The sequence below is a fragment of the Malaclemys terrapin genome, chromosome 3 (genome assembly GCF_027887155.1).
Source record: "Malaclemys terrapin pileata isolate rMalTer1 chromosome 3, rMalTer1.hap1, whole genome shotgun sequence".
Taxonomy (NCBI): Eukaryota; Metazoa; Chordata; order Testudines; family Emydidae; genus Malaclemys; species Malaclemys terrapin.
Window position 1 is genome coordinate 64,881,794 of NC_071507.1, and position 18,310 is coordinate 64,900,103.

Genomic DNA, 18,310 nt, shown 5'->3' on the forward strand with positions numbered 1-18,310 from the left:
GTTGGAAAAATGTAAATACCAGCATTCACACCAGTATGAAGACTTGAGATGCTTAATGCAATACCTGATATTGTGATATTTATAACGCTTGAGTTATTCTCAGAAATTAAAGAAGTTTCCCCCAATTCTGTATATAATTAAAAAGCAGCACCCCTTTATCTCATTAAAAGTTGATGAGAGCGCATCAATGCAGCATATTTTCATTTAAATGATTTTTTAAATTATAGAAGTTTAGGTCTTAATGTAGATTGTCAATTTCAAATTAAATTTTAAACAAATCTATTTTTAAATGGGAAAAATGTATTTAAATAGAACAATCCATTTTTTACATTTATTTTTTCCATCCTGATTTTATAGTAAATGTGACCTCAATATAATACAAGAGCTTTCTATGTACTGTGTGGGACAACAAACATGACCACTACTAGCATATCTTTTTGCTCAAAAAACTAACTGAAGAAATTAGCAAATTAAGCTTTTCAAGGTTTCTGGAACACTGGTAAAAGTGTTCTTAAATATTTTAACTGACGTATTTGCAAACATTAAAAAAACACTAACCATTGGAGGAATGAAGTAAGCTAAGTAAAGTATCCAGTAAGTATCTGATGATGGTGCGTAACTGCTCTGTGGAGGACATCTGAATCAGCTCTTTTGGGTCAGGTTGTTCTTTTAGTGTCTTCCTGCTTGCACCTAAAGCTACTTTGAGCCTCTGTACAGCATGATGAGCCAAATTGAGTTGAAGCTGTAGCTGAATGCAGTCCTGGTAAGCAGAAAACACTCTACTGTCCTCCTCTACTGCCTTATCTGGTTTTCGCAAAAAATACTGAGCATTGTTAGCACTGTTGAGTGGAGGCAGGTCAATGTTTTGCAAAAGGATTTCCAGTCTATGGCATGCCAAGTTGTACCTACAGGGGGAAAATTCCAGCATACCTTTCAACTGAAATTCACATATAGCAACACATTTAAGATTTAAATTGCTAAAATTGAATATTTGTTACTTTATATACATTACTAAATAAATACTGAAAATGGAGGGAAAGAGGACTTCTTTATTTACTTTTTTTAAAACCACCACCACGGAGCTTATATTATAACATCTGTACTACATTACAAGGCCAAGTTACACTGTCTGATATTTTTAAACAAGTCCTGGAAATGGCAATGCAAAATTACTACCAGTCCTTCCACTGTTTATTTAAAACAAATTTAACTGAATATTTGTGTACACATTTCTTCCCACCTGCACTGTATGTCTTCTTGCAATGCAATCATCATTGTTAAGTGTTGATCAATTTCTGGCTGGTTTGCAGCTTCACCTTCTCCTCTTAGAGGATCATGCATTAACTTCAGTTCACTTTCCAATGGCAAGATATAGGTATGACCATAGTAAAACCCCAATGGGATTTTGGCTCTAGCATTTGTACTACCATATCGACCAATTACAGTGATCTGTAATAAAAGGTAATGTAACCTTTATTGTTGCATAAACAAAAGTTAACACAAATCACACTTCCATTTGAAAGAGTTTAAAAGAATAGGACATTCAAATAATCAATATTTGTGGGAAAGCATTTTCATTTTTAGCTTTTTTTTTATTTTAATTTTTTACCTTCATGAACCTGCAAACAGGTGGTGGTATTAAGTCATGTAGAATGAGTGAATGTGTGCTAATATCAGTAGCTACTACCAATCGTCTTCCATCCACCTCTTCTCCTAAAGTCCAAATGTCAATTGACAAGGAAGCCAAGTCTCCACAGGTGGGAATCAATACATCTGTCAACAGCACAGGTCTGCCAAAATCTAAGGTCACAAATCTTCTTGCTCCTATGAAAAAAGTTAGATGGGCTGAAAGCACCAGTACCATTCCAATTAACCAAAAATACAAAGTCCAGAAATAGTGGTTTGGTATATTGATTTAGTATACTTCAGAAAGACTATATTTGTGAAAATTTGCAGTTTTACTAAACATCAAAGTAGTTCGTTAAACTTGCAATCTGACTGAAGATGTTCTGAATCATAGACATGACTTCATTTGCAAAATAGTAAGGAGTCCAAAATATTTGACTTAGATCCATTTGTACTGGTAATCAATTTATGCAGCAAAGCGTACACAGACGTATGTACACGTGCACACAAAAACTTAAATGCATAAAGGTATAACAATTTGTGGTATACTTATACAAACTATTCTAAATCTTTTAGAAACCTATGAAATGCTGGAAAACCTATTTGTTGCCTCTTCTTCACATGCTATATGGGCAAAACAGTTGTCTGCTTTCTCCTTAATTTCACCATTTGTATCGCTAGAGTTTCATAATTTCTTCTTGCTCTATAATAAGAAGCCATAGAGGGTAAATAAATAGCTAATATAAAGATAGATATTTGTGCCCTTTGGCAAGAGTATTTCATTAAAGTACCTGTCTAGAGATCCCAACATACCTTCCTCTGCAATATTTTTTCAGCAAGTGTCCTTGTACATTCAGCTTTCTTGGCATACGATGATAAAGTCATACACATTTATTTACAAAGGCAAATAGGACTGCAGCTAGACTACTAATCAAAATGTCCTAGAAAATATTCAACCTCTATCAGAAAATCCCATGACACAAAACCAAGATGTTAAGAAAAAGTTCTGGTTTTACCTGAGTGCATTCGTTCTATAATAATGGACTGATGAGGCGGAGGCTGAAGAAAATGTGAAGCATGAGATATTGCAAGAGCAAGGCCAGATCCAAGTGGATTCTGAGGAGGAGGAGGAAACAGTAGTAAAATTAAAAACGTCATTAAAATGTATACTATTTTGTATGTATATGAAGGTCTTGTTCATGCAAATCTGTAAGAATAAACAATTCAGTCCCTTCTATTTACAGGTCTGATATTCTTGACTTCACTTACACTATATTTCGCATTAGTATGCGCCATGAGGAAATACTAATACTAATCAATGGATTTAAACCCACTGAATCCTTGTTCAAAGGATTAATATTACAGCTATATGGTTATGTTACCTCCTATAAAAGGAATCTATTTTCTTTTAATAGAATTTGGGACATTATCTATCTTGCCCTTCTATAATAGGCCATATGAAAAGGAAATTCTTTTATCTAGTAGTTAAATGTTTACATCTCAACCAAAGTCAATAAACAGAATTGTTACTAATCAATCAAGTAAAAATAAAACCAATAATTAAGTCTTGATTGTTAAGAATATATTTAAGTGTCTCATTTCCATTAGAAAATTAATTACCGTTCTGGACTTGTTTGCATTTTTGTTATGTGCAGCAAGATTAACTGTTGGAGGATCAATGACTGAGCCAGGGAAAAGCTGAGCAAGCTCTGCATTGATAACAGCAGATACTGCCTCATTTGGTGGAGTCAAAGGTGGAGTCATGAACAGAGGTGTTGTTTTTGGAGTGGGTGGAATGACATCTGAAGGATGAATGAAGAACCCTGGTGCTGCTACTGGGTTGGAAGGCACAGAGTTGTGAACAGGACCAACTGCTGATGCTGCTGCCGCTGCTGCCGCTGTTGTCTGATGTAGTTTTGCTTCCAGCTTAGCTTTCTGTAAGAAAAATAAAGCAGAGTATGTAGAGTACACCAACACTGCCTGTAAACATATTAGCAATATGCACTATGGATGGAGTATAAAACCTCAACTTTCATTTAAACTATGTAAAAATGCATGTCATCCAACTACCATCATTATGGTTCTATTAATTACCCAACACTAGCTGGAAAAATGGAATACTATTTAATCTGACAACATTTACTTTGTATGCAGTATTGTCATAGCTGTATTGGTCCCAATTAGAGAGAGACAGTGGGTGATGCAATATCTTTTATTGGACCAACTACTGTTGTGCATCTCACCAACATTCACTTTCAAATTTGTGTAATTATCCCAAAAATAAAATGGAGATGTATAATGCAACAAGAACTAGGATTTAATTAAGGAAAAAGTAAAATTGCATACAAATCACCACTTTACCATATAGGATTTTTATTTTGTGTAAACTGGTATCATTATTGATGGCAACTTCTCTTTCTTTTAATTCCAGTGTGGTTCCTTGACTATCTTGCTCTTCTGCTTGTTAATCAAAACTATACTCTTTACCAAAGTGAATGACACTGGTGAAATTCCCCACCCTCAAAACCTCACATGTACAAAAATAGAATTTTAAAGGCAAAAAAAAGAAAAAAAATTGCATGGTAAACATTTTCATCATTTTGTTTAATGAACGTGATCCTCAGCCCAGAGCTGTTCCCTCCTCACAGAATGCACTATGAAAATGGGGAGAGAAAAAAAAAAAGTATAGCTCTGTAACTACTTTCTCAGCTTTTGAAGTTTAGAGACAGCATGAAAAAATAGCCAAATAGCCTCCAACCTGTTGCTGAAGCTTCAAAAGCTGCTGCTGTTTCTCTTGCAGCACCTGGAGCTGTTGCTCGGCTGAGGCCATTGCATGAGAGAGAGACTGCAAAGCTACCTGGGCTGCTGAACTCAGTGCTGTCGAGGCTTCCCCAACCGTCCCAGATGAGAGGCCACCAACCGCTGGGGTAACCCCAAAGGTACTCACTGGCATGGAACAAAAGAAAAAAAAACATGTATGTAGAAAAGAAGCACAAAAAGCACTTCTACACGGCATACTTAATTCCTTTATAGGTTAATAATAAAATAGCAGGCTAAAAGCAAGCTAGAGAGAAAGTATCAAGTCGTCATTTTCCTCACATAGCAAACTGGACAAAGTAATATTTTCTTGTGTGTTACAAAAGTTGTAGTTTATGCACTATGTCTAAATGTACATTCAACACACACCTAAATAAAAGTGCTATTCAAGGACTGGTTACTGTAACCAATTTCTTTTGCCATGTGGTGTTGTAATGCAAACACACGCTAATGTGCTATACACATTAGTTAACAAATTCAAACTTCTAAATTTAAATGTGGTTTCCTTAAATTGTTTATCAAATCTAAGAAAGTGTATGTTGCCATTTAACAACTTAAAATTTTAAGGTTTATGCAACTTCCAAAATTGTTTTCTATATCTAGAATACATCGATTTTTGTGTTTTAACCAAGTAGAAATAATAAAAGGTTGTATATACCAGTAAACGTACTTGCATCGTCCCTTTCTATCCTAGTCCCATCACTAGTTGAAACACAGGTAAAGTGCAGAGGCTCAACTTCCAGGAGTCCAGTAAGGGAGGTAAAACTACCCTCAGCTGCTGCACCACCACTAATCTTCCCATTTCCTGTAATGGAAAAAATATTTTGTTCATCATTTAATGTTCTTTTGATAGTGGTCATTAGATTTTTCAAGTATGGACTGTGTCAGCAGTTAAATATAATCTGTGCGTATTCTCACCCAACATTTCAGGAGGAAACAATTTAATAAAGCTACTGTAACATATACATTAATTTTTATAGAAATGTATCTTTAGGTATAGGATTTTGAACGTTCAAATTGTAGCTCAAAGTGCTATCTGGTCAGAGGATCAGGAATAAGTAGCAGAAATAAACTAAGAATGAAGGCCGCACTCTGTTTGTGGAAGGATTGGCAAAATTTTGACTTGCAAAAAGTACATTCATTAACCTTAAGTAACATTTACTGGTAAGATTCACCCACACTCATGGATGTGTTTGGGGCAAGTTCAAAGATTTTTCTACATCGAAGTTCAGTATTAGAATCCTTTACATTGGCCAGGAAGCCTAAGGAGAGTACTTCCAAAATTGACACTATTACCAGCAACATTTAACACTCATGACTTCCATCAGATTATCTTCCAGCATTTCAAACATTAAGCCACAAGCCTAACTACCCATGATTTAAAAGCTCTAAAATACAGAGGAAAGAACAAGTCTGAGAAGAGGCAAGAACACATTTAAAAAGTATAATGTATTAGATTCAGAAGTTAATCAGCAGCTAACATCTCATTAAATTTATAGTATCTGGAGCAAAGAGAAAACCAGATGGCAGCTTTGCAAGTTTTGGAAATAGCCTCTCTCCTGGACAGAGAAATCTATGTCTACGCTACCGCAGGATCAACACTCTGGCGACTGATGCACCTGGGGTCAATTTAGTTGATCTAGTGAAGACCCGGTAAATCAATGGCAGAGCGCTCTCTGGTCGACACTGGTACTCCACCGGGAATGAGAGGCATAAGGTAAGTCAATGGGGGAGAGTGTCTCCAATCAAACCAGCGCAGCGTAGACACCGCAGTAAGTTGACCTAAGCTACATCAACTCCAGCTACATTGTTCACGTAGCTGGAGTTGTGTAACTTAGGTAGACTTACCGTGGTAGTGTAGACATAGCCATAGATACTGACCTGGTTGAATGGTCAGAGATACCTTGGTGAAATTGCTTGTTAGAAAAAAGACATGCTTTCTTGGATGGTGACTTTGACCCAATGAGCAATGGCAGCTTTAATGGGTTTAACCCTGCCCTTTCTTAGGACTTCCATAAAGTAAGCAAAGATTACCAAGATTTCTTGGAAGAACTTTAGGACCCTGAGGGAGGTTCAAGTTATGAAGGAGAATTCCCTTGTGATGCATAGACAGGAAAGTAACAAGATGTGTCTTAACTAAAATGAAGAGTGTGACACAAAGACAAAACTACTTAGTTTAAGTAAAGCTTGAAGAATAGTTCTGCTAAAAAAGGATTAATTTTGCTTACCCTTCTAACTGCAGCAACTATGAAAAAATCATGACAAATCAGATTAATAGAAAATTGGGGCTCAAGCAGGAACTTACATTAAGATTGTACTTTGGTTTGGGGGCTATAATCTGCCACCTATATCAAGACAGCCCAAAGAACTAAATATTACAAGGCTGAGTCGTGATAGTGCCTTGTCTTCCACTGGTTTAAGACAGCTTTGAATGCAATGATTTAACTTTAAAAGGTAAAGCTGTTCTGACATTCAAATCAGGCTACGGTAAAAAAAGAGAAATCCCATAAGAAAGAGAGAACGGTTCAATGGCCGGAGCACTTCAACTAATTATGGTAGGGTCACTAAGATGAGGTACTACCTATGTAGTTACACGTAAGTGAAGATGACCACTTGATTCCCTTGGTAATTTTTTCTGACACGTTTATCCTTAGACTTAACAGAAGAAAGTTTAACAACTCAATGAAGAGAGGTTTAAGAAGAGACTATTATCAGACATGGAAGTGGTCCAGTACTGCAAAGAAAATAGATTTTATAGTTCTTAGTCACGATGCTTCTTTTGGGGAACTCAAGAATAGTATCCTTAGCTAAAAAATTTTTAATCAGCTGAAAAATTGAGCTACTGAGTAAAGTAAAATTCTCAGTTTCATTAAGTTTATGGCAGACTACTGATTGATCCCTTTGCCATGTTGCAGGCAAAGTGTAAATTTGTCAAGTTAATCAGAAACAAGAAAAGATAATCCCACCTCTATCTCTAACTCTCTTCTAGGCTGAGGGGTGAGAGACCTCTAACTGGAGTAAAATTAGCTTCCTCCAGGTATAATTTATTCCAGTGATGGGGACAAATAATACATGTTAATCAACTTTCCAGAGTAGTAAGAGACAAAAATCAGGAAGGGGTGGGCAGGAAAGATGTCAATTCATCATCTTTAGGACTGCTATCCATTAAGTGTCTTGACTTCTTAGATATTTAATATTCACAGAATCATAGAAGATTAGGGTTGGAAGAGGCCTCAGAAGGTCATCTAGTCGAACCCCCTGCTCAAAGCAGGACCAACCCCAACTAAATCATCCCAGCCAGGGCTTTGTCAAGCCAGGCCTTAAACACTTCTAAGGAAGGAGATTCCACCACCTCCCTAGTATTCCATTCCAGAATTCTTTCCTTGGAGACTGTGCTTTTTGATAGAGTTGACAAAAATAAAGCCTCTTGGGGTTTTTTAACCCATCTAAATATCTCTCGATGCTTGACCTCCATACTTGTCTTTTGGGGAAAGGGGGTTTAAAAGAGGAGTCAGGCTCAATCAAGTCAGACTGTTCCATCTTTAGGGAACTGCATGACTGATGAAAATGGTGTGGATGACCAGTACCAGAGTTTTCATATTGAGCTGAGAGGCAGCTTTAAAAGCTTGTGACGTCAAGCTGGATTTCCTCTGGATTGGTGAATGCACTTTTAATGACAACAGGCTGTAGTGGGAACAACTCAAACTAGAAGTGTAGGAGGCATTAAAAAAAAACACCACACTTTTGAGATGAAAGGGGAAAAAGGAAACTGAGGGTTTAGTGGGAAGGAAATACCAACCACAAATGTATGGATGAAACAAACAAATTAAAAAATGTATGCCTGAGCAACAGAGGGTTTTCATAATGATACATCACACACAAATTAATCAGTGTCCTATAATGCCTGGGCTCTACATTTGAAAAAGCATCAAAACAAGTGTCTACCTAAAAAGCATAGGAGTCATGAACCAGACTCTATGCATGAAAGCAATTATTTTTAAAAAGTCATGCAAACAAGTTGAGGCAAGTCACTTTCAGAGACAGAGACAGATATGTGCTTTTTAGTTCTCTGAAGATAATGTTTTACACTTTCACAAATCTAATCAAAGGTTAAAATACAGAGTCACTTAAAGACTACAATACTAAATGCTTAGTAAACCGATAAGTGGGGAGGGGGGGAGATATTGTTCTTAAAAGAGTTACTATTTTAAAAAGTTTCAGATCAAGTATAATATTTAAAGTGTGCATACCTGAAAGAACATCAGATAAATCAATTTCATCCGATTGTACACCAATGCTGCTGTTGTATACATTCTTACAGGAAGAGCCACTCATTTCCAAATCAAAGAGAACTGGATCAAAAGGTGAACTATATAATCCATATCTGCAAACAGAATAAGACAGTTTAACACTTCTTCAGACACCAAGTTGTAACTATGAGTCTATGCATTCTCAATAATTTAAAGAGACAAAAAGCCAAGTAGTTCATTTAGGATCTTGGCTGTATTATTTCAATGGACTAAAACTCACATGCCTTTCATTTAATGAATGGATCTTTGAGGTTACCAATTATTCATATTTCACCAAAATCCTCTAAATTGGCACACACTGGTGGACAGCCTACTATCTTGACTAAGCAACTGTCATTAGAACAGTCTTTAAGACTTAATACAATATTGTCTTGAAAATATTCTCAAACATAAGAAAGCCACAGACCCTTAAGAATTACAATTCATATGCCCAATCGCCACCCAGCAGCATAGCAGTTTACAAACACTCACACATTAGATTACTGCTTTAACTCAGCCAGCTGGTAAAGATATACCACTTTTCTCCCAAAACCCAAAGCCATTCAGTTTTCCACAAAGATGGTGTTTTCAGCATGCCCTGCATCTCTCTGGCAAAGACAGCTAGTTGGAAAAGTTCTGATGGAGCATGTTTTCATCAGAAAAATAGCAATTCATTGAAAGCAAAACACTGTGCAGAAACACATTGATTTTAACTAATCTTCCAATAGTACCTAGGTGAGGTTTCAAAACTTGCCTGCCAGCTCGCCTGCCTCGCTCCTCAGCAGCCCACTTAGAGGTTTACCTTTGAGCTTGAACCCCAGAGTCCACAATTTTGGGACAGTGCTGCCATACAGACTGCAAAGGAGCTGAGGACCCTCGGGCTTCCCAACTCTTGCAGCCCACTACCCCAAGAGTTGGGCAAACTCAAGGAATCAGTTGGCCTGGGAGTCGAAGTCCTGGGTCAGGCTTCCAGGGTCCACAGCTGTGGGGCACCCCATCATAGGGATTGCCCCAGGTCTAGGGACCCTCAAGACTTCTAGCCTCCACAGACTGTCCATGAATTCTGGAAGCACCAGCATCCCTGATTCCAAGGCAGTCAGCACAGCATCTCTGCCATGCCAGAAACTCTGGAACCCTGGCAACTGTTGACTGAAATTGACATGATTCTTATAAGTTTCATTGCTGCCCATTACTGAACAGCAGTGATGAAACTGACCAGTCTGTGCTCAGAGAGCTTCACCACATGAAGTAGGTGGTAATGAAGGAGACAGAAAGTTCAACATGTTTAGTATGGATATGATCATCATTCTGTCATCCAAGGTCTCTACATGTACTGTTCCACACAGCCCCAAAAGTCAGACCACCATACTTTGCATGGACAGACTGTTTGCTATCAAAGATGATATTATGAGGTCCTTTTACAATGGCACAAGTCTTTTTTCTTTGGGATGATGCTAGCATTGAGAAAGTCATTGCACTGATTTGCCTAATGGAAAAAGTAGTCAACAACAGGTGTAGCATGGGAACAAAAAAAGCTGCATCTCCTGACAAGAGCATTATGTTGTGGCTACATATGTGAAATGTTTTAAAATATCATTTAGTACTTTCTAATGCTTGGGGAAAGGAGACACCCTAGAAGTAAAGACCACATGATGTTTAAGTGTATTTGACAAAACTCTGATCTTATGCTAAGCAATGTTGAGTTGGGATCAAATTCACAGGATCAAAGCAGCAATACAGCAGTGATAGTGGAAATGAAGAGAGAGTCTGGAGTACTTTGGAGATATTTAACAGCTCATGCAAGGTTCAGCTGAAGTAGGGTTGAGCTGCTAATTGATGGCTACCTGTGACTGACACACACACACACACACACACACACTCCGCCTTCCCCATATACATTCATTGGCAGCTCAAGAGGGATAAGTAACCATCCCCACTTCATAGTTGTACACCACTTGAACTATCCCTTCTCAAGCATTTATTCATGTGGCTTTTTCTCACGGCAGTAGCTAGTCACCAAAAGTGTATCTGCTCACTCACAGACAATAGAAAGCTAAGCATTAATTTACCAAGTATTATACCAACTGATGGTTGAGATGAGAAAAAACAGGACACAGAAGTTGTAGAGACTATGAATACTATCGAACATATACTCCATAAAATGCTCCATAGTGGAAAAAATAAAAAATTTACCAGTGGTTGTCATCTTATTTACAAAAAAAAAAAAGAATGTGGCTACACATCATACATGCTACCTTTTTCCTGATGATGATTTGACTTGAATTATTTAAGAGAGTGTGGGAGAAGGGGAGACCGTGCAAGTACATTAACCTCAGTAATTTGAAGGGACTCCTAGAATACTACAAAGATGACATTTCATATTTTGTTGAATTTAACTACATACCATTACATTCATCTTTACCTTTGTAAACATGCAGCATTCTACAAATAAGTCAGTAGGGAAAACCTCATTTTCTGATTTTTTAAATATGTAAGCAGTTTTGTTTTATACACATTTTATAACACGAGAATGATACGTCATGGGCGTGAAATCTCAACAGCAGAAAAAGGCAGCAAGTTTGCTTTGATTAATAGGTAAAGCCACACTGGGAATGCCAAGGAGAAGAGTAACAGCTCATAACAAAGGCTGTGATGTCTGTAGATGTGATGAGAAAGATGCTTCTGCTGGTGTTCCTTAGCTCATCTCAACTGCAGAGGTATTGGAAAGGAAGAGAGATGGTCTCAGGTAACAGGGTCCCTGGACATCTAAGGTTTTCTAGGTTAAAAAATATATATATGTATTTGACTAAAACAAGACATTACATAGCTTTCTAACGCCATGCTAGTGATGCTCTGTGATCTTTGAATGCTGCCTGTTAGTTTCCAATCAGCGTTTAAGGTATCCGTTTTAACCTAGAAAACCTTAGATGTCCAGGGACCCTGTTACCTGAGACCATCTCTCTTCCTTTCCAATACCTCTGCAGTTGAGATGAGCTAAGGAACACCAGCAGATATATATAATGTGTATCTTAGCTCATCTCAACTACAGAGGTATTGGAAAGGAAGAGAGATGGTCTCAGGTAACAGGGTCCCTGGACATCTAAGGTTTTCTAGGTTAAAACGGATACCTTAAACGCTGATTGGAAACTAACAGGCAGCATTCAAAGATCACAGAGCATCACTAGCATGGCGTTAGAAAGCTATGTAATGTCTTGTTTTAGTCAAATACATATATATATTTTTTAACCTAGAAAACCTTAGATGTCCAGGGACCCTGTTACCTGAGACCATCTCTCTTCCTTTCCAATACCTCTGCAGTTGAGATGAGCTAAGGAACACCAGCAGATATATATAATGTGTATATCTATCTATCTATCTATACACACACACACACTCTAATGTTAAAGAAATGAATATTATAATTAAGAAAACATGAAGGAATTTTTGCTTTTGTATGCGTCTTTGCTAACGCGGCATTTCAGAATGTAGCTGAAACAGCTTCAGAGTTGTGCAAACCATGTAACATGGTTTGTGTGGTTTATTTGCAAAAAACCTTGGTCCGAGTAAAGAGCAGAGTAAAGCTGAGCGTCATGAAAGAATTTTTAACAATTTCAGGTGCCCCCTAGCCCCTCCTAATAAAACAAGCTAACCAGTAAAAACCCAGAGCCACAAAAACAGAGTAATAAAATAAAAACAACTAGTTTAAGCCAGAGATGATGATAGCAGAGAATAGATGACATAAGTAAGTCATATATGATACAAGTAAGTTTTAGTGGGATAGGCAAAAACATATTAGTTTAGGTTAGTTACTGGGGTTTGTGCAGAAGAATGTTTTAGTGGGGGGGGATTAGAATAGATAGGTACACAGATGAGGTTACTGGATAAGCTGAGTCTGTGCAAAGTTATGGAATAAGAGATAAAAGATAAGTAGAGAAAACAGAGGGGAAGAACACAGCAGCAATCAGAGATTTGACAAGAGTTGCCCTGTCCCCAGGAGAAGTAACTTGATCAATTATCTTTCTTGCCTTAGCTGTTTTTTGTGTATATATAATTCATTGGTGATAATAGCATTGTCTTAAAACATGCAAAATGAAGGCTAAAAGACACTGTTTAAACATACACTGAAGTGGATCTTGTTTTTCACCCAACAACGAGCTCTCTTCATGAAGCTCTGCCTGACATGCAGTCAGTTAGGTTCTTCTCTAACTTTCATCTCCAGATGCAGCCCCAAGTATCATACATTACAGTAGTTTGATGTTGAGGTGACAAAAAAAGAAAACTGATGTTTCAATGCCCCCCTCCCAGCTCCTGTTAAACCACGGTAATAGAATGTTTGTAAGCACTGATTAAGAACATAGCCTGCTTCTAAGGAACAGCTCAACTACCAGATGGAATGAGAGTCTGGAACCTTAAAAGTGACAGTGTCAAACTAAAGAAGTCATTGTATTAATATTTTACCTCCTTTTGTTACAAGTTAATATCGAATATTGAAAGAAAAATATTTTTCAGATTTTTCCAATTTACTTTCTTTGACAAAATACTGTCTAGAGAAACAAGGTGGATGAGGTAACATCTTTTATTGGTAAAGGAGACAAGCTTTTGAAGAACACAGAGCTCTTCTTTAGCTCTGTGTAGCTTGAAAGCTAGTCTCTCACCAATAGAAGTTGGTCCAATAAAAGATATTACCTTACCCACCTTGTGTCTCTAATATCCTGGGACACGTCTACAACTACACTGCACACAAAATACTGTCCAGTCAATTTCATTCAATGCGGGAGAAAATGTTGGTGGGAACACAGATGTAGGTATAATGCCTGAAACTAATTCAGTCTTAACTGACCAGATTTCGAGGTTATATCCCTTTCAGTGCCAGCCTGCGGGATTTATAGATTTCCATCTAGAGACTCAGGATCCTCTGTAATTCCTCCTCTATTCAGACCCTTCACATTTTTAATAAGCTTGACTAACATAGTGGCAAAACAAACAACAATTGTCACAATCTGCAAGAAGTACCTCCAACAGTACAGTGCTCCATTGCACGGGAATGGGCTACAGGAAAGTGCAACCTACGGAATTGTCAACACCAGTTTCCTTGATATCCCTCCCACACTCTGCAGAAGTTGACCAGATAGATCGCTTGCACTAAAAAGACCAACCACCACCACAGCCTGGAATAATACTGCTATTTAATTTATACATGGACCCATTTTTACAGGGAGTTTTTAGACCTGGAATTTGTCCTTTGGTACCAGCATTTAAAAAATATGGTGGACTGAGCAATGAACTGCAAGAATTTGCAGGGTCCTGTGCACTCCCCAATTTACAACAGTATATTTAGGATGGAAGGATTAAATTTTTTTTTATCAGTAAATGTCAGTTAATATTGATTTCACCATACACACATACAGATGAAAAAATATTTCCATCAATAATTGAAATTTACAGATCGGAAAAGGGGGGGAAAAATGATGCTTGGAAACTTAGAGTTTAAAGGGATTTACTCTGCATATTTGGACAAGCAATGTTGACAATTTGCATGAACGATTATAATGTTTTAACTTTTTGAATCTGAATGTCTAATTGTTGTCTGATCCTACTCCAATTTCCCCCAACTGTGAAAATGTCAATAGTAAAAATCTTTAAAAATGCTTAAAAATAAACAATTGATATTATCTGTTGAAATTAGAAAAAGTAAAAGTCGAATTCTGTCAAGCCAAAGCATTGGATTCCTTTCACATACTTAAAATAGGAAATCCTTTGGTCTGTTAGAGAAATGTTGGTGAACAGATGCATTGCAAAAAATATCACACAACATATATTTGTATTTGAACACTTTAAACAGACACAATTACTAATTCCCTTCTTGTCTCTGCACCAGTTAAACAACATTTCACAGAGCTGTGTTAATCAATGCTTGCACATAAAACAAAATATTGCAAAATGAATCTGTTGAACAGCCATGTTCGTTTCAACTTTTCAAAAACACACATAAAAATTAAGATCAGAAGAAAAAAGAGCCAGATCATACTTGTACCAGTACTACAAAATATGGAAAGAAACAATGTTACTTGACAGTGTCCAAGAAGATCATTCAAAATGATAAACATTTTTTTTAAATTTGAGTAAACAGCGTGCTTACAAGAAAATGTGCATACAACTCCATATTTTCCTCTCAATACCTTGTTTGAAGTAAAGCTTCCATGGGTGTTAGCCTGTCCTGCAACTGCCTGGACACAGCAGTTAGTAAGGATGCACAAGCTGTACTGCATCCTGCCAAATCTTCATCCTTCACGTAATTCAGCAATACAAAATACCAGTACACAGATCCTAAAGAGGGGAACAGGAATTTCAATTCAACAGAAATATGGCTAATATTGCATTCAAAAAAAATTACATTAATGTTCATTCATTCACAGATGTAGAAACTTAACATTTGATGTAACTGACCCTTTTCTCTTTTTTGTATAACAGTTGCTCAGTTTTTCTAGTTGTACCATACATACATAGAGAGAGAGTCTCATATGTTATATATCATATATATTATATACTATACTAATATATATAGTTATTAATTGTATAGTATGCCATAATTAGCAAAACTATATATTCAGGATATCAGGAGAGAGAAACACATAACCATGTTTTATTTACGTAGCAGCACTATACATCAATGCTGTCTTTCTAATGCGTACATGATTTATGCTCGTGTTCTGCAACTAGAAGGTGTGTATGATTCATCCTTAAGAATACTGTTTAAACTGTAGCGAGCAAGCCGGCTACAGTTATTAAAGATAATGCTGTTTCAGCACACAAAGCTGTAAGTATATTTGGGGGGGGGGGAAAATAGGGGGGGTTCCGTTTTTTACTTTAAGAACTATGTTTCTTGACAACTCTAACTTGGTCAAGAAGGTTAAGTTATTGGAAAAATCAAATGCTAGATTTTGTTTTTTGGAAGGTTTCAGGAAACTTTATGTACATTACATTAACCTAATTCCATGCAATCCAATGCATTTTTCCTAAATTAGCAATCCTGATACCTCTATTTTCGAATGTCTGTTACCTCAGCAACTAGAAAAGTAACTCATGTCATACAGCTTGGCAACTGTATGAAAAAAGCAAAGGAAAATCTAAATCAGTTAATACATGATGAAGACTGACATTTTTATCTTATACACTTGAATAGAAGTAACCTTTAAGGCTTTGATTTTGTTACAAATAGTTACAGTTTCTGCAGTAATTCTACTTCGCCACTTAAGATACATGGCTAAAAAGCAAAGATTCTAACACATGCTTTATTTGCTAGTTATGTAATTTTAACGAAATTAGTGTTAGATAGACAGGAGCAGCTAACAGGGGAGTTTTGTGAGTGACTTCTCCAGGTGAAGGAGGAGGTTGGGTGACACTTGGGGTAAGTTTGTTGTCTGTTGTGTGCTTGCTGCTCGACTGAAATATACCATGTGGTCTGTTTGTTGGGGGGGGGAGGGGGACACCATGTGGGTGCGGCCTGCTAGGCAAGGATGAGAGCTTCTTAACCAGGCTTTGATCCCTAAGCCCTTTAGCACCCATCAACCCTTAACTAGGGGGTGGGGCTACTCAGGAAGACCAAGGCTTTAAAAAGCCCGCTCCTAAGCAACCAGAGAAGCTAGTGAACAAGAACGGCTAACAGGAGTTTTGCAGGAGAGTTGTGAGGGGGCTGGGTGGTGTTACATACACTTAACATTCCTGAAACTTAAGCTTAAAAACCTCCCCTGATCAAAACAAAGCAACAACAAAGGAACCAGCTGCAGGAGCAAAAAGAGAATGTAGGCAGTCCAGCAATAGAGCAAGGGCTACCCAATTTATTGCACCCAATGCAGAATGTATGATTACCTGCGTATGGGCAGGTGGCATATGTACGCATTCGGTGCAAGGAGCAGCACCAAAAGTAAAATCCCTGCAAGCTGCATGGAAACTCTTTAAAGACACCATAATAGGAGGCTCAACTTAAATGTATACCCCAAATTAAAAAACATAGTAAGAGCCACTGTGGCTAAAAAACAAAGTAAAAGTAGTGGTGAGGCAAAAAGGCATCCTTTAAAAAAAGTGGAAGTTAAATCCTAGTGAGGAAAATAGAAAGGAGCGTAAACTCTGGCAAATGAAGTGTAAAAATATAATTAGGAAGGCCAAAAAAGAATTTGAAGTACAGCTAGCCAAAGACTCAAAAAGTAATAGCAAAAAAAATTTTTAAAGTACATCAAAAGCAGGAAGCCTGCTCAACAACCAGTGGGGCCACTGGATGATCGAGATGCTAAAGGAGCACTCAAGGACAGCAAGGCCATTGCGGAGAAACTATATGAATTTTTTGCATCAGTCTTCATGGTTGAGGATGAGAGGGATATTCCCAAACCTGAGCATTCTTTTTAGGTGATAAATCTGAGGAACTGTCCCAGATTGAAGTGTCATTCGAGGAGATTCTGGAACAAACTGATAAACTAAACAGTAATAACTCACCAGGACCAGATGGTATTCACCCAAGACTTCTAAAGGAACTCAAATGTAAAATTGAAGGACTACTAACTGTAGTCTGTAACTTATCATTTAAATCAGCTTCTGTACCAAGTGACTGGAGGATAGCTAATGGGATGCCAATTTTTAAAAGGGGCTCAAGAGGTGACCCAGGCTATTATAGGCTGGTAAGCCTGACTTCAGTACCAAACAAACTGGTTAAAATTATAGTAAAGAACAAAATTGTCAAACACATAGATGAACATAAGTTGTTGGGGAATAGTCAACATGGTTTTTGTAAAGGGAAATCATGCCCCACCAATCTACTAGAATTCTTTGAGGGGGGTCAACAAGCATATGGAAAAGGGGGATCCAGTGGATATAGTATATTTAGACTTTCAGAAAGCCTTTGATGAGGTCCCTCACCAAAGGCTCTTAAGCAAAGTATGGGATAAGAGGGAAGGTTCTCTCGTGTATTGGTAACTGATTAAAAGAAAGGAAACAAAGGGTAGAAATAAATGGTCAGTTTACAGAATGGAGAGACGTAAATAGTGGTGTCCCCCAGGGGTCTGTTCTGGGCCCAGTCCTATTTAACATTCATAAATGATCTGGAGAAAGGGGTAAACAGTGAGGTGGCAAAATTTGCAGATGATACAAAACTACTCAAGATAGTTAAAACCCAGGCAGACTGCGAAGAGCTACAAAACAACCTTTCAAAACTATGTGACTGGGCAACTAAATGGCAGATGAAATTCAATGTTGATAAATGCAAAGTAATGCACATTGGAAAACATAATCCTAACTATACATATATAAAAAGATGGGGTCTAAATTAGCTGTTACCTCTCAAGAAAGAGATCTTGGAGTCATTGTGGATAGTTCTCTGAAAATATCCACTCAGTGTACAGCGGCAGTCAAAAAAGCAAACAGAATGTTGGGACTCATTAAAGAAAGGGATTGATAATAAGACACAAAATATCATATTGCCTTTATATAAATCCATGGTACACCCACAACTTGAATACTGCGTGGAGATGTGGTCGCCCATCTCAAAAAAGATATATTGAAGTTGGAAAAGGTTCAGAAAAGGGAAA

The 18,310-nt window shown here is 37.4% G+C and overlaps 1 protein-coding gene across 1 annotated transcript in view; it reads right to left on the bottom strand.

Moving 5' to 3' along the window:
- Positions 1-18,310, bottom strand: part of BIRC6 (baculoviral IAP repeat containing 6) — a 310,956-nt gene that overhangs the window by 226,909 nt on the left and 65,737 nt on the right. The window contains 9 exon segments of the mRNA XM_054021501.1: positions 559-905; positions 1,241-1,449; positions 1,610-1,824; positions 2,643-2,742; positions 3,247-3,561; positions 4,385-4,572; positions 5,114-5,248; positions 8,694-8,827; positions 14,912-15,059. Of these exon segments, the coding sequence (XP_053877476.1) occupies positions 559-905; positions 1,241-1,449; positions 1,610-1,824; positions 2,643-2,742; positions 3,247-3,561; positions 4,385-4,572; positions 5,114-5,248; positions 8,694-8,827; positions 14,912-15,059 (1,791 nt within the window).